Source organism: Stegodyphus dumicola, chromosome 1, assembly GCF_044657685.1.
Source record: "Stegodyphus dumicola isolate Sdum_Otavi_A_Nest chromosome 1, ASM4465768v1".
In the NCBI taxonomy this organism is placed as follows: domain Eukaryota; kingdom Metazoa; phylum Arthropoda; class Arachnida; order Araneae; family Eresidae; genus Stegodyphus; species Stegodyphus dumicola.
The window spans coordinates 197,688,118-197,704,365 of record NC_140768.1 but is presented as its reverse complement, the minus strand read 5'-3'; the positions used below and the strand labels follow the sequence as shown (position 1 = coordinate 197,704,365).

Sequence of the window (16,248 nt, the reverse complement as noted above, 5' to 3'; positions counted from 1 at the left end):
ATGCTGCGAAGATACGATTCTCAAGAGAGGGGGAGAATTTCTTAGTATCTTGCTGAGCAAAGCCTGATTACCTCCTCTATTTTAGTTTTCGTCTGCTTGTTGCCGCGGGTATTCTCCGCCCATTGCGGCCAGTATTCACTGCTTGGCATTTTTAAATGCAGTTTATCGGTTTGTGGGCAGTTGAAGAGGAAGTGATCTGCATCACCTACCGCACCACATTCACACAAATCTGATGCTCGTATGCCGAATCTCTTAAGGTAATGTGGGAAGGGACCATGGCCAGTGTAGAATTGAGTTTGTGCTCCGCTGTATGTATTAACTGAGCACGTGACTTTTGGAAAGAACTCGTAGGTTCTGCTCCCTATGCTTTCCCTTTTCCATCTTTTCTGCCATTCTTCAAAAAGGCTATTGAGCGTGTTTTTTTTTAAATAGGACTGCGGAACACTCACTGCGTTTTCCAATCTACTGGAGTCATTGGCAGCAAATTTCGAAAGCAGGTCCGCCGCTTCATTGCCAGTAATACCCACATGAGCTGGAACCCAGATCAGGATAGGTCTGTCATCTGATGGGATACTTAGAAGAATTTTCTGAATATCTTGCACCAAAGGACTCCTTGTCTTGTGCCCTCGGATGGACTCCAAACTTGAGGCAGAGTCGCTATATATGCTGACCTTTAATCCTAATTGATATTTTGCCAAATTGATGGCTGCTTTTAATGCAAGAAGCTCTGCCTGAAAGACGGTATTTTTGTCTGCCAGTCGTCTTTCCCAAGTTTTAACCACTTCTCCTTCTTGGAGTACACAGTAGGCGCAACCTGTGCCTTTTTCCGTCTTTGAGCCACCTGTATAAATAGCAAATGCCTTCTGGCGGTGTGTATTGCATGTATATTGTGTGCGATAAATCAGTATCTGCAGGGTGTCCAAGCATGATCGGCTTGCGCTTCTCATAGTCTGTATGGTAGAATGTCTTTTGCCACAGAGAGACGTTATTTTCTAGGCGCAATGTCCTTACTAATAGTGATTCTCTCTCCACTAGAAGGTCCAGTGAATAATAATACTGTAAATTGAAAGATTAGAGTCTCTACCGTAACTTTAACTCTGTACTTTACGCTATTGTAATTGTGCTACACGGAAATTAGAAATTAAAAATAGATTAGGAAATTAATTAATTAAAATATTAGGTGTGATGGAACTGGTAAATTAGTAGCTTACTGTCTTTATAAATATAGCTGTCAAAATACCAACAAAATATTCTTGACCAAGTCCTTGACCAAGTAAGATTAAAGGGCACACTTCGAAAGGGAAAATGCCTGCCAATTAGCTGACCTCACTACTAATTAAAACTCGAAATACAGTAAGTGCCTACCTTGGCCGTTAAATCATCATCTCTTCCTCTTCTGTGCTTGTCAGGCGTAATCCAGATTGAGATGCAGACACTTATTAAAAAATAAAAATTAAAAAAAAAAAAAAAAAAAAAAAAAAAAAACACTTGCACGTAAACACAAACCGTTGAATAAATAGAATCTAAGTCCTAATTAACGCGGAATTAATAATTCCAGAAATAATCATCCGTAAATTACAAAAATTATATCGCCGTGATCCTTGTCACTAGTAAATGCTAAAACTAAAGGTCCCAATGAGTTACACTAATTAGATGCGTAATTAGCAATTTGTACTTCTTATCTGCAGTCCTTCTTTCTTCCTTTGTTTGGTGAAAGGGAATCACCGTCGATGGGGGGTTGCTGGAATGCGGCAGCCGTTGAACAGGCTGGAAAGGTCAGAGGTCACCGGACCTCGTGGCTGGAAGATTAATTAACTTTAAAAATTAATTTCTCGCGTGCTATTAATCCGACTGACCTGTAACTAGTGTCTAATTAAAGCTGAAAAAGTCCTCTCTCTGATGATATAAGTTTCGAAAGGTGGCGAGCTCCGACGGCTGCACGGCGATCACACAAAGCACATCTGCTGGGCGCAACCCCGTTGTTCACTGCACACAAATACTAATTAGTCCGTAACTAATCAACCGATGATCACAATTACATAAAAATGGTATCCATGTGTCCGCACGAGTATCCTCTATCCGATACAACTGGAATTGGTACCTAGGAGAAAGAATTTCCTCTGATAAAGTTGTAAAAACACGGAACGCGAAAACACACGACCTGTTACGATCGCGCCTGCTACGATCGAGGAGCCAGCAAGACAAATCGTCCTGCAGCTTAAAAGACCTGTCATCTTTGACGAAGAATATTTTGATTCAGAGGACTATGAAGCTAAATGCAGCCCTCTGAAATTCCATCCAGCAGCCAAAGGCACCGGAGTAAGCATAATTACCAAACTCAGTACGGCCCACCGTCCAGCACAGAATACTATCTTCACGGACGGGTCGAAGATAGACGAAAAAGTGGGAAGTGCCTATGTGGTCATGCTGCAAGATACAGTCATAGATCAATGGAAGGGTCAACTAAGGCAATTTAATAGCGTTTTTCAGGGAGAAGCAGTGGCAATTGCACAAGCAATCCGCTACCTGCAATCCCACCACTCCCGCAACGCTACAATAAAGACAGACAGTCTTTCTTCACTATACGCAATAGGAAACTCTGACCACCCATCTGGTATTATTCAGGGAATACAGGAAGATCTGCGAAAAAATTTCTAACTCCATACAAGACTTGAATGGATCAAAGCGCATGCCGGCCACCATGGGAATGAGTTGGCTGACCATCTGGCCAAAGAAGCTGCCACAGGACCAACAACTCAACAAATCAACATCCAATGGCCAGTATCTTACCTGAAAAAAACACTGCGCTTAAAGGCAATCGGGAAATGGCAGCAAACATGGGATAACAGCGATACCGACAGACGGCTTATTACCATGTCAGCTACGTGGACACAACCAAAACTTTTGCAAACATGCAATTGGTTAGATACATTACGGGTCACGGACCATTTCCCGAGTACTTTAACAAACGCGGAATAAATCACACTAACCAGTGCGCCTGTGGACAGACTGGCTCTCCGGAGCATTATCTGACCTCCTGTCCTCTTACAGAAGGGCTACACATCAACCTTCCGTCGACCAATCGACAAGCCTTCTGTAAGTTTTTGATAAAAGAGAAGCACTTGGTTAGAAAAATAGGGCTTTTAATGGATAAAGTGACCGACTTTGACACAGACCTGTGCCATACTTAGTCAACCATATAGACGAATAGTTATTTAGTGTCTAGCGTCAACTATCAATACACAGAATAGCTGTGAATTATCGTAATGTGTATCCAACACTCCTGATAATATAGTAGTTATGTTTTATGTATGTATATGTATAATGCACCCAAGGATTCTATACTCAATATTAATTATGCGCCTTGTATTTATATATATAATGTTCTAGTATAAATGTTACTGTATTGATCATTAACTGTATTAATCATTGCTGTATTATTGTATTAATATTATTTAGCATCATCATATTTATCAAATTAATAGCACCAGTTGCACCTTATTACGTACTTTCAGTCTAAGTATATTTATGTATAATGCTTACGAGACTAAGGTACTATGTGCATTAAGTTTGTGAGCCCAACAATTACTATGTGCCTAATACTATGTATATACATCTTCGTATATATGATAATGTAACCATGCATTCGAATGTAACATAACGCAACATGACGCTTTATAGTGTTAATCTAGAGTATTAATTCTAAAAAATTCCCATTGCATCAACTAACTTCTATAGCATTGTATTATGTATCGTCTGTATATGTACCATGTATATAATGCTTATAAATCCAATGATTACTGTGAGCCTAATAATTGTGTATACGTGTTTTAGTATGTATATAACTGAATCCATGGCTCCGCGCATATCATCCTGTAGCATGGCACTGTACCGCCCAGCGTTAAACTAGGCTCTTACACTAAAACTAACAGCACCAATGAATTGTTCTAGCATAGTATCTATTATGTACGTATATGCATAATGCACCTAATAATTATGTATCTTGTGTTAATTATGCACGTGCATTATACACCTAATAATTATGTGTTATGTAAATTATGCACCTAATTTTTGTATATATGTATATATTAACAAGTAGAAATATTACTGTATTCATGCGTCAGTATTTAACATTGTGTAACGTGAAGCCGTTTCGCATACTGTTAAACTAGAATCTTACTATAAAATTAACTGCATTTATTACTTTCTATAGCATACTGTATTATATTATGAACCATCTGTTTATATATATATATATATATATATATGTATACAATGTACCTAATGTCTTAGAATCTAGTGAATATTATGTGGCTAATAATTGTGTATATATACACTGCTCGACATTGAAAATGCAACACCAAGAAGGAGTGGTCAGAAATTTATGCAAATTTTAGAGTAGACGCACGTCACTGAGTTATGCGAATGATGTGAAATGATCAGCTCTCTCACGCACGTGCAGAATGGGCAATATTCGTGTCGTTATTTCCGCCAGACGAATTATCGAAGAAAGTTGGTTTTTGTCCCGGAGGATACGTGTAATAGGAGAGAATGCCAGGCCGCCGTCAACGAAGGCACTTCCAGCAGATAGACGATGGGTATGGTGATCAGACTGAGAAGGGCGGGTTAGTTCTTACGTCAAATCGCAGCTGATACCCACATGGATGCGAGCACGGTGCATCGGCTATGGCGAACATGGTTGGAACAAGGAAATGTGGGAAGAAGGGGGGTGCAGGTGCAGCCAGAGTGACGTCAGCACGCGTGGATCGACGCATCCGCCGACAAGCTGTGGCGGCCCCGCAAGTCACTTGTACCGCGATTCTGCAGCATGTGCAAGATACCCTGGATGTTTCCGTGTCGACCAGAACCATTTCCCGTCGATTGGTTGAACGTGGCTTGCACTCACGGCGCCCGTTAAGAAGTTTGCCAATGACCCCACAGCATAGCCGCCAACGTTTAGAATGGTGCCGGACTGGAGCAATGTGGATGACAGAATGGCGAAAGGTCGTGTTCTCAGTTGAGTCACGCTTCTGTTTACCCAATCACAGTCGCCGCATACGTGTGTGGCGTCGACATGGAGACAGACCTAATCCGGCTGTAACTGTGGAACGCCCCACCGCGCGACAACGTGGCATAAATGGTTTGGGGCTGTACTGAATACGATTCCAGGTCACCTCTAGTTCGCATTCAGGGCGCTATGACGATCCAACGATACTTGGATTATGTACTGCGGCCGGTGGCAATGCCCTACCTTCAGGGCTGCCTAATGCAATTTTTCAGGAGGGTAACGCCCTCAGGAGGGCTGGCATCTGCCAACATGCTCTGCAAAGTATACAGATGCTTCCCTGGCCACCGTACTCTCCTGACCTGTCACCAATCGAACATGTGTGGGATGCGATTGGGCGCCGTTTTCAGACTTTGCCCCTGCCTCGTTCAGAAGACGAACTGTGGCAAATGGTTGAAAGGGAAAGGAGAGCTATGCCTCAGGACGCCATCCGCACTCTTATTGACTCTATGCCTAGACGTGTTTCTTCGTGCATCGCTGTCCGCGGTGGTCCTACATCCTACTGAGCCGACGGCGTTCTCGCTCTGTATTCTGATTATCATTTTGAAATAAAGATCACTCATTGCTGCTTTCTGTCTCTTTCTTTTTTCCAAATTTCATCACTTTCTAACCACTCCTTCTTGGTGCTGCATTTTCAATGTCGAGCAGTGTATATTAGTTTATCCATCCAATCGCATACAGCATCATGTAGCATGTAAAAATAACAGCACCAATTACTTGCCCTAGCACTGTATTAATAAACCAATATATGAATATGTATATGTATTATGCGCCTAATGCATATGTACCCAATGACAATTATGCACCTTATAATTGCGTATAAATGCATTATTTTAAAAAAAAACTATAAAATTAATTACATCAATTATCCTCAACGGCCAATGTTCCATCTGCTCATGTATATAAATGTGCCATGTACGTATTGATTATGAAATCGAATGGTATAAGTATTGTAAATAGGTAGTACAGTATAGCAGTGTAAATAGGAAGCTGTACCCATGCACCTGCAAATATTTCTACGTAACGTGACACAGTAAGGCAAAATATCAACCTAGTGTACTATTATGAAAAGCACCTATTACTACTTATAACATTATTTTATGGATCTAAAGTTTATGTAAGTATATGAAGTAAGTACCAAATGTTTATGCAACCAATGAATATTATGTACCAAATATAAGCGTATATACGCTTTTGTCTATATGTAATTGTGTCTGTATGTCCTTGTTTATATATAATTGTACCCACGTATCTACTAGTATTGTCACATATCTTGGCACTGTATAGTTAATATACATCTATTACGCACTGAATAATCATGTACTTAATGTGTCTGTACTCAAAATGTCTGTATATATGTATATGAATTTATGATCTGTATATATGATAATGTAACTATGCATCTGCACATTTTATTCTGTAACATGGCACCGTATTGCAAAAATAATTGCACCAATTATTTGTTCAGAATTGTATTAAGTACCTATTGTTAATGTATGTTAAAGTAGCACTTACCTAACGCTTGGGTACCCACTGATTACTGTGTACCTAATACACATGTTTTAATATCTTTGTACATAGGTTAATGTACTTAGGAAACAGCACAAATAATCCAATAGCAAGACACTGTACCACACAGTACTAATCTAGGGTCTAACTTTTAATTCACTGTACTAATTACTTATTCTAGCATATCTTTGCGCACCTAATATTTCAGTATGTACATGTCTTGTGTATCTAATGATAATGCTTCAATGGATCATAATGTACTCAACATATGAGTACACACGTTATGTATATATGCTACCGTATCCATGCTTTTGCATACACCTTGTAACATGGCAATGTATTATCCAGTGTCTTACATTAGTTAGCTTTAACACCACTGTATTAAGTACCAAATTTGTATGTATGTTTATGTATTAGTGTATTAGCATAATGACTACGTGTGGTTATCTAGATAAAGGTGGACATGGCACTATACCGATTAACCGTATTGGTAGAGGGGTGGTACCCGCGTCCTCCGTCTCATGTCGCATGTATGCGTCATAGCGACTCAATTTCGATTCCTGGCGAAGGCACAGCAAAAATTTCAATGTCTTTTTAGTCCAAAGGGGCTTTGTCCCTGAAGGACTATTGTTTTTGTTTTGGCATTTTGCGTCGAATCACTATAAGCGACGTATTATTTTTCAAATTGTTGCCACCAGATGTTAGAGCCCTGCATTATACTTAAATGAAATAATGAAGAATCTGCATAAATGTATGTACATTTCTCGCATTGTGATAAAACAACGGTACCTAGAGCCATCTAATTTTGAATGGCGTAATTCTACTGTGAATATGGTCATTTGAAATTTGGAATTTGTTTTATTATCGATTTCATATTTCGTAAAATTTTAACGAATTTTTGATTAACAAACTCAAGGATTTCAAAGCGAGCAATGGCAACGTTCTACAGAAAAAAACCTTTTTATCTCCAGCGCGTAGAACTGTGAATCGGAAATTTTAAAGATATGCTCATTTTAAAGTTATTTTGCGACATGGCTGTTGAATTGAATTTTATGGATTAAGTACAACGAACATGATATTTAGTAAATAAAGATAACAGACAAAACGTTAAAAAAACGCCTCTTTGGACGTAATTTAAAATCTGAAATCTTTCATATATATATATAATTGAAAAAGAAAGCTAATAAGTACTGTGTTGTAAGACCTATTTGGTCTAAAAAATTTTTGCGCAATATGCTTGAAAAATTATGAAATAATGGGAAGAAAAATTGTAGTGAGCTCGCCAAAAAGTTACCAGGAGCTGTGGCTCCAAAAAATATTTCAACGCAGTATTTTTTAAAATAATGACATTGAAGGATGAAAAAATTAGCCTTACGCGAAATAAAATGCAGTATATAAAAAACTGTTAAAATCAATCGTAGGAAATACTTGAATGGCAAAAAATACAGTAAAAACCTATCGATGTGATAAGTGAAAAGTTAACACATAGAAAAACTGAACGACGGAACAAGTTAATACAAAATTGAAACATGAAAATCATAAATTACAAAAATGATAAAAATTATAGAAATTATAGAGCGGAAAATGGTAAATTAGCCCGACTCGACCTCCAACCAGGCTTAAGCTCTTGTGTGACGAAAAAAATTTTTCATTTGAATTTAATTTTGGTACCGTTAAATTTATAAATGTTTAATTCTTTAAGCTAGCAGGTCCAGCCCGTACGTTATTGTATACTTTGACTAATAGCAGACAGCTATTTATTTTATTATTATTTTTATTTTAATTTTAAATATCTTTGGAGTTTTTACATTCTTTTACACCTTAATGTGTCATTTTGAGCGGACGCGTCGGGAAATTGGAACAGAGAATTGAAGCTCCAAAAGATTTTTTTGGTACAATTCGTATGTTTTTTAAAAAAGTTTTTTCGTCACACAAGAGATTCAATGGTTTGTTTCGGCGAAACGCGTAATGGAGTTGGCTTGGTTCGAAATCCAGCCAAATTTCCCTTCAAAAGCCTGGTTGGAGGTCGAGTTGGGCTAATTTACCATTTTCCGCTCTATAATTTCTATAATTTTTATCATTTTTGTAATTTATGATTTTCATATGTTTTAATTTTGTATTAACTTATTCCGTCGTTCAGTTTTTTTATGTGTTAACTTTTCACTTATCACATCGATAGGTTTTTACTGTATTTTTTGCCATTCAAGTATTTCCTACGATTGATTTTAACAGTTTTTTATATACTGCATTTTATATCGCGTATAGGCTAATTTTTTCACCCTTCAATGTCATTATTTTAAAAAACACTGCGTTGAAATATTTTTTGGAGCCACAGCTCCTGGTAACTTTTGGCGAGCTTACTACAATTTTTCTTCCCATTATATATATATATATATATATATATATATATATATATATAACTGAAAAGCTAGTAAGTACTGTGCAGTAAGACCTATTTGCTTTTAAAAATGTTTTGCGCAATATGCTGCAAAAATAAGGAAATAATAAAAATATATATATATATATATTGTTTTCATATTCTCAATAATACTAACTGATGAACTTCCTTTGAAGATGCTGGTCATATTGGGGCTTTTACAACATGGGTGAACAGAAAATATCTTTGGGTGGTGGATGTGAACCATTCGGAACGGTCGTGCATGAGTTGCTCCATGCTATTGGATTCGAGCACGAACACAATAGATCCGACAGAGACGACTACTTGAACATCAACTGGCAAAACATTCAGGACAGTAAGTTTCAATTCATTAGTTATTCAATAACATAGCTATGTGTACATATGTAATATCAGCATTTCTATTGTCCATATGCTAGTTGTTGGTCGGAACTGTATGCAGATCCAGCTATCTTAATCGAGTTAGGCGACCATGTAGAATGATTTAAATAAATAAGCAGGCAGCGGCTATTAGGTTTTCGGAACTAGAAACTCGAAAAATGAGCTTTACTCTCGACAGGATTCGAACCACGGATATTCCGACTGCTAAGCGGACGTACTATCACTTATACAATGACAATGACACAGAGAAATACAATAATTAATGAGTATTTTAATGTTTATACTTCTAATGCTTATGCATTAATTAATTTGCAATAAGAAGAGAGAAGCAGACAGCAGTCCAGCTAGGCTGAAGAGTAGAAAGCGATAGCTTTATGTTCAGGATGATATCTTTATTCAGACTAAGTTAGTTTTGGTTTTCAATGCATTTTGATTGGATAATTAATACTGCTGTACAATTATTATTGGCTGTTTGAATTTTAGTTCCATTTACATCATCAGAATTATGTAGGAGTCATATGGCATGCATTAGTCTCGAAATGACGCAGTGCAAAGACAGATTACTATTTTTAGAATAGATAGGGGAAATTAATTTACGCTGCTAATTTAAATTATAATTTATCTTTTACAAATTTTTTATATTTCTTACACACACACACACACACACACATACATGTATATATGGATGGAGGATAATGAAATCTTATTTCGCTTTATCTCTTTTTATGAATCTCATTCAAAGCAGTTTTGATACCACAACATATTTATATTATTTCTAACAATATTTATAAATAAATTCTTTGCAGAATGGTACTATGCCTTCAAGAAGTTAACCCCCGAGCAGAACAGATTATTGACGCCTTTCGACTATGACTCCATCATGCTGTATGGCGAGAAATCGTTCAGCAAATCGTGGGATCTGAAAAGCATGGAGGCTAAAGATGGCAGATTCTTGCCCGAAGTGTACAACAAAAAGGAAATGTCGGCTTCAGATGAAAAGAGGCTTAAAATGTTGTACAACTGCGAATAAGAAATATTGCTTTGTTTTTAAATAAAAAAACTTTGTTCTTTCTTCCTCAAGGACAGAATTTATTTATTGATATTTCAGTTTAAAGAAAGAAATTAATGGACTGTCTCTTGCAGTAAATCTGAAATCAATTAAAATCACAACTTAAAGTATTTTCACCTTCCGAAATAAAAGGATTGAGGATGAAACTATAAATTGTTAATAAAATGAAAATGATAGCTTCTGCCACTTTTTAAGTCCTTTCATTTAAAAACTACTATAGAACGTTGTTCGATTATGAAATTTTAAACTTACTCAGTCGTAGTATTCATCTTAAGCAGTATTGTATAAAATATATTTCGGCTCCTTAAATTCAAATTGAAATTCCCAAATACAGGTAAGGTTAAATTTATAGATAAAGGAAATAGCTCGAGGGATTAAGGAAACATCTGCCTGCTTAGAAAAATTCAGACATGCCACAATTAGTCAAACATGCCACAATTAGTGTAAGCCCAGATTTGATTTGAAGAAAATTAAAAATGTAACAAATTCATTGCTAAGCGTAGAAACGATTTTTATGATGTATGTTAACTTTGGCTACAGAAACATTTTTCATTAATGATAATGATTGGTCTAAAAGTTCATGCAATTTTCTAGTCGGATTACCTGCATTCAAAATTAAAAGTATTTACATGATTTGGCGATTTTCTTGAAATGCATTGAACGCATGGTATAGACTATGCAATTATGATTTCAACAACAAAAAAGCGGGAGGGAATGTTTAGTGTTGATAACGCAATGTATACGTGCATGTCCACGGAAAATTTAGGTAAAATGTCTTTAAAGTTCACGTAACACTTCCTGCGATTTATTTGCTACCATTCCTTGTCGAATTTCATGATAATTTTCTTCTTTTTTATTTTTTTAAATTTTTAAATGCAAGTTTTAGTGAAACTCATGAGCAGATAGTTGAAATCATTAATGAGTTGCATAGTGTTCGGGTGACTGGAAGCAGAGCCTTCTCAAGTGCAGATTGCTAGAGACTTGAATGTAACAAACACTCAGCGTCATTTGGAATTTATAGAAGCACTTTATCATATTCCGTAGAGAGAAAACCTAAGCAAATTTACCCTACAGGCGTATGGTCGAAAAAGATTGATATTTGTCCATTCCAACGAGGCATAACAGTTGTGAAAAAGCTTTTCATCTCTCTCGAGATCTCTATGCAGTTACAGGAAACTGAGTTTCAAGGACGCTGTTTCCAGAAAGTTGTATGAGGAAGGTCTGTTTGAACGCAGGTCTATTATTTGCTTCCTTCTTATTTCTGCGCACAGGACAGCCCGTTTAACATGATGCGGAAAAAATCGATATGGACCAAGCATCAGTGGGGAATTATCGCAGATGAGTCCTGATTCAAACTAACCACTGATTCGAAGTGTTTTCATCTGGACAGAATCACGGACCAACTACATGCCCTCCAACATTCCAGAAAGGAACCAACATTGCAGCGGAGATTTGATGATCTGGGTCGCATTCTGCTGAACTGGTGTGCAAACCTTCATGTCTTTGACAGAAGTCCTGTGACTTCTATGAGGCATAAAGAAGAAATCCCAGGGCTCTCTGTTAGACTTACCTAGGGTGCAGTTGACCATCAGTTAATTTTTATTAATCTGATGAATGAGTTTCTCGAAAGTAAAGATTTCTAATTCCTTTCCCAGGAATCGAGTAATTACTCAGTAATCTTTTCCACTGGTTCGTATCTTATGTGAAATTTAATTATAAACAGACTTTGAAACACTAGATTGGATTATTTAATTTAAGAAAAATCACCCAATGACTATTTGCTTAAGGGTCATCCCACTTTAAAATGACAACATCGTCCGAGTAAAATCAGAGGGTCTCAAACTTCGTTTTCGTTACTGCCAACTTCCTGAAAGGATTTTCATATCAACATGTTTTAAATGCCTCTATTCTGCAATGGAACTGTAATCACAGGTCAGAATACGAAGAAGTAGGAGGGACACTGGACCTTCACCAATGGTTTTACAGGTACAGTCCCACCTCAGTTACTGTTCAGTTCCGTCCTAAGTAGTAACCCCCCGTAACCGCGCGGGAAGTGACGTCACAGAGGGGCATGGCCTCCGCCATTTTGAATTTCCCCGGAAGTGACGACACCAGCGCCATCTTGTATTACGTGATGGAATGACGTCATCAAAGTTTCGTTTTTATGGTATGGCAACGAGCTCTTGGATCACGTGTTTGGAATGACATCATCCATTTCTTGTTGGGGCATGTTGTCTTACAAAGTGGCGTCTGCCGTATCACACCTTTATATACCTCCGCTAAGGTGTATGGATACTTTTCTGTCGACCAATCAGATTCTTTGAAATATGACCTCACCGCCTCTTATCCAATCACCGTTCAGATGAAATAAAGAGTTCCTACCCGATATAAGGCTATCCCGAGCAACGTTCCACATTTCTTTCCTGCCTGTCGCCCTGAGTGTACGTACCTGCTTTTGCTTAGACAATCATTCTTCACTGCTTCGAATGGATCAGGCACGAAACAACAAAGAAGTAAGTAACGTTTTGAAAAGTTACTGTTTTTAGATTTTTAATCTTTAAAAAATAGTTGAATTTGCAATATGTGCTTAATTTGTCTTTACTTTTTTTCAGATGGAAAACCTATTTGAGAATGAACCTATGCCTTTGAACGATAAAATGTTGAGCCATGATGTTCCAAGAGAATCAGCTAGCTCTTGTACCAAAAGAAAAGCAGAAGCAACATCCCATTTCGAGAAAAAAGTACGTATTTACGAAAAGTAGTTTAGATGTCAAAGTTGATATTGTATGTGACCCCATTTTTTATGTATTATATACTAACTGATTTTTTTTCCTTTCAGCGCAAAGGACTCTTTACTGAAGGCACTATTCCAGAGGAGCTTACTCACATGGGAAACAATGTCTTTGTGGGACCCAGAATTTACAAGGTAAAAGTGACTGTGCACATTCGAGAGTATGCCAAATATGGTAAAGCTTACTATCCGACAAGACGTGGAGTGAACTTTGAGCCATGGTGTTTGAATGTTCTCGCAACTAACATGACAGTGGAGGAACCAGATCTGCTGACACTGAATCTGGAGTTGCCCAAGAATTTTGTGGTCACGTATAAAGATTCCCACTTCACTCTGAAACAACTTTCTGCTCAAGGAGATGAAAAAAGTAGCCTCAGCATTATGACTGCGCAGTGGGAAGAACTGATGACACATTTTAGCCGTATCAGTGACATTGTCACCAACCTCGTTTATCAAAATATGAACTTTTGTGAAGCCTATGAAAGCGTATCTGACGAACCTATTAACGAGGAAAATCTTCCAGAATCCTTCGATGTTTCCATGGGAAAAGCATGCCTCCAAAACATTCTAAAGACGTCGCTTGAAGAACTTCTTCAGCAGCAAGGAGATCTAAAACATCCCAAGCTCATAGACTCTGAAGAACTCGCTGTCCATAAAACAGAAACGGTGAATTCTCTTGCTGTGAGTTTCAAAACTCAATTGTTCATTCATTGTCTGGCGATGTCAATGCTGTTGACATCGCCAGACAATTTTACGGAAATATTTGGGGTGAAGAACCCTATTTAATGTTACTGAAACCTGCTCACTACATTACCAAGGACTTTTTGAAATCTGTATCTTTAAATCATGTGTTAAACGAAGTACGAGAAACTTTTTGTCCGTCGAACTTAGAACAATATGGTGCCTTTGGTACTGAGTATTATGAATATATGTAAAATAGTTATGATGTTCAATAAAATGTAATTTTTTTTTACAACGATCTCATGTCTCATTCTCAAACACTCTTTAAATGAAAGAGCAAAGACAAAAAAAAAAAAAAAAAAAAAAAAAAAAAAAAAAAAGGTATAGTATTTAATTTGTTACATAAATTTTTTAAAACGTATTTAGTAAGAACCTATGGATTTTGTTTAGAGAATATAAAGGTTGTTGTTCTTAAAAATGTTTCATTACTGTTTCAACCTTTAAGATGTTATGTAGTATTCATTTTCTCTCTTGTGCATGTGTTAGACCTATTTTCTAAAATTTTTATATAGGCAACTTATTAGAAACTCTGGCATTATTTCCCTGTTCTAGTTAAACATATATAAATGAATATCAGTGTACGTTTAGATCATAACAACTGTTGCAATGAACGCAGCTCTGGCTCAGACCTATCGGGATCCTCAGGTCCCCGCAAGCTTCGGGGGTGTTGCTGCTTTGCATCGTGCTTTAAAAGGTCGCATGAAAACAAAAGAAATTCAGAAATGGTTGCAAACCAAGGATTCTTATACTTTGCACAAGCCTTTGAGGCACAAGTTTCCCAGGAACAGAATCATCGTAGGAGGCTTAAACGAATAATTTCAATCTGATTTAGTGGATATGCAATCCCTGGCGTCTTTTAATGATGGATATAAATATTTGCTGACCTGTATAGACATTCTTTCGAAATACGCTTGGGCTATCCCTCTCAAAGATAAAACATCTGTGTCCATCCAATCCGCTTCGAAAAGATATTTTCGGAACGTACACCCGAATCATTACAAACAGATGCAGGGAAAGAGTTTACCAATAAACAAGTTCAAAATTTTTTGAAAAAGAGAAACGTTCGCTTTTTCACGACACATAATACAACCAAAGCTTCTGTCGTAGAACGATTTAATCGAACTCTAAGAACAAAAATGTGGAAATACTTTACCGAAATGAATACACGAATGTACATTGATGTGATTGATAAATTGATATCCACTTATAACCATACATGGCATCGCAGTGTTAAGACAGAACCTGTATCCGTTACATTACAAAATCAAGAAAAAATTTGGAAAACGCTGTATGGTCAGCAACCAGTACAAAACCCTATTTCTTCAGATTTAAAGATTGGAGATACGGTACGCATCAGCCGAGAAAAAATGCTCTTTGAGAAAGGATACGAACAAAACTGGACACGAGAAATTTTTACAATCTATAAAATTATTCAACGGATTCCTGTTGTCTATAAACTGAAAGATCTAGTAGAAGAAGTTATACAAGGAATTTTTTACAAACAAGAACTTCAAAAGGTTTCGGACTCTGGTTATTATCCCGTAGAAAAAGTTTAAAAAAGAGGAAACGTCGCGGGAAAATAGAATATTTTGTGAAATAGAATATCAAGGAACCATTTTACAGAAAGGTTATGGTATTGGTGGATTTTTTGCAAAGCTGTTTCGCAGTGCTATGCCGTTTTTGATGAGTGGAGCCAAAACAGTTGGAAAAGAAGCTCTGCAGACTGGAACACAAATTGCAAACGACGTATTGCCGGGAGAAAATTTTAAAGTCTCCTCCAAAACCAGATCTAAAGAAGCTGGCAAAAAATTAGCGAGGAAAGCAGTTCAGAAAGCAGACGAGATGATTGGTCACGGAAGGTTTAAAAGGAAGCGCAAAACCCCCAAACACTTCATTTCGTTTAAAGCCAGGAAGGTGCAACGACGTGATATTTTTGACCCGTAATGGCTTTTCTGTTAAAAGATTCTCCAGAATGTGCAAAATCCGAATTGGATTTATTTTCGTTACCTCCCACACAAACAGTTATCGAAAAAGGTCAGTGGGTTGAATTTCATCCATTAGCCAATGTATCGGAAGGAAGTCCTGTCGAGTTCAATGTTTCTGGAAGCGGAGACGACTACCTAGACTTATCACAGACACAACTCTATGTCAAAGTGAAAATTTTAAAAAATGATGGCAAGCCAATTACGGCTGAAAGTAAAGTGGGACCTGTCAATCTCTTTTTACATTCTATGTTTTCTCAGGTGGATATTAGCTTAAATGAAAGACTCGTTTCA

General features: G+C 37.2%; 2 protein-coding genes across 2 annotated transcripts in view; both read left to right on the top strand.

The window, feature by feature from the left end:
• The window catches only part of LOC118201353 (astacin-like metalloprotease toxin 5), a 51,015-nt gene extending 40,564 nt beyond the window's left edge, over positions 1-10,451 (top strand). Inside the window, exons 5-6 of the mRNA XM_085824580.1 lie at positions 9,149-9,327; positions 10,178-10,451. Of these exons, the coding sequence (XP_085680706.1) occupies positions 9,149-9,327; positions 10,178-10,401 (403 nt within the window). The 3' untranslated portion in view covers positions 10,402-10,451. The remainder of the gene's footprint in view (positions 1-9,148; positions 9,328-10,177) is intronic.
• Positions 10,452-10,590: 139 nt separating this feature from the next.
• LOC146999439 (uncharacterized) lies at positions 10,591-14,207 on the top strand. The gene is made up of 3 exons (XM_085824575.1): positions 10,591-12,953; positions 13,053-13,181; positions 13,280-14,207. The coding sequence occupies exons 1-3, from the start codon at positions 12,927-12,929 to the stop codon at positions 14,015-14,017; spliced, it is 894 nt and encodes a 297-aa protein (XP_085680701.1). The 5' UTR covers positions 10,591-12,926; the 3' UTR covers positions 14,018-14,207.
• The last annotated feature ends 2,041 nt before the right edge of the window (positions 14,208-16,248 follow it).

Excerpts from the sequence above, each read along its gene's own strand:
- LOC146999439 (XM_085824575.1), top strand. The coding sequence starts at position 12,927 with ATGGATCAGGCACGAAACAACAAAGAA. Across the intron at positions 12,954-13,052 it reads AGGCACGAAACAACAAAGAA|ATGGAAAACCTATTTGAGAA; the intron begins GTAAGTAACGTT and ends ACTTTTTTTCAG. Across the intron at positions 13,182-13,279 it reads CATCCCATTTCGAGAAAAAA|CGCAAAGGACTCTTTACTGA; the intron begins GTACGTATTTAC and ends TTTTCCTTTCAG.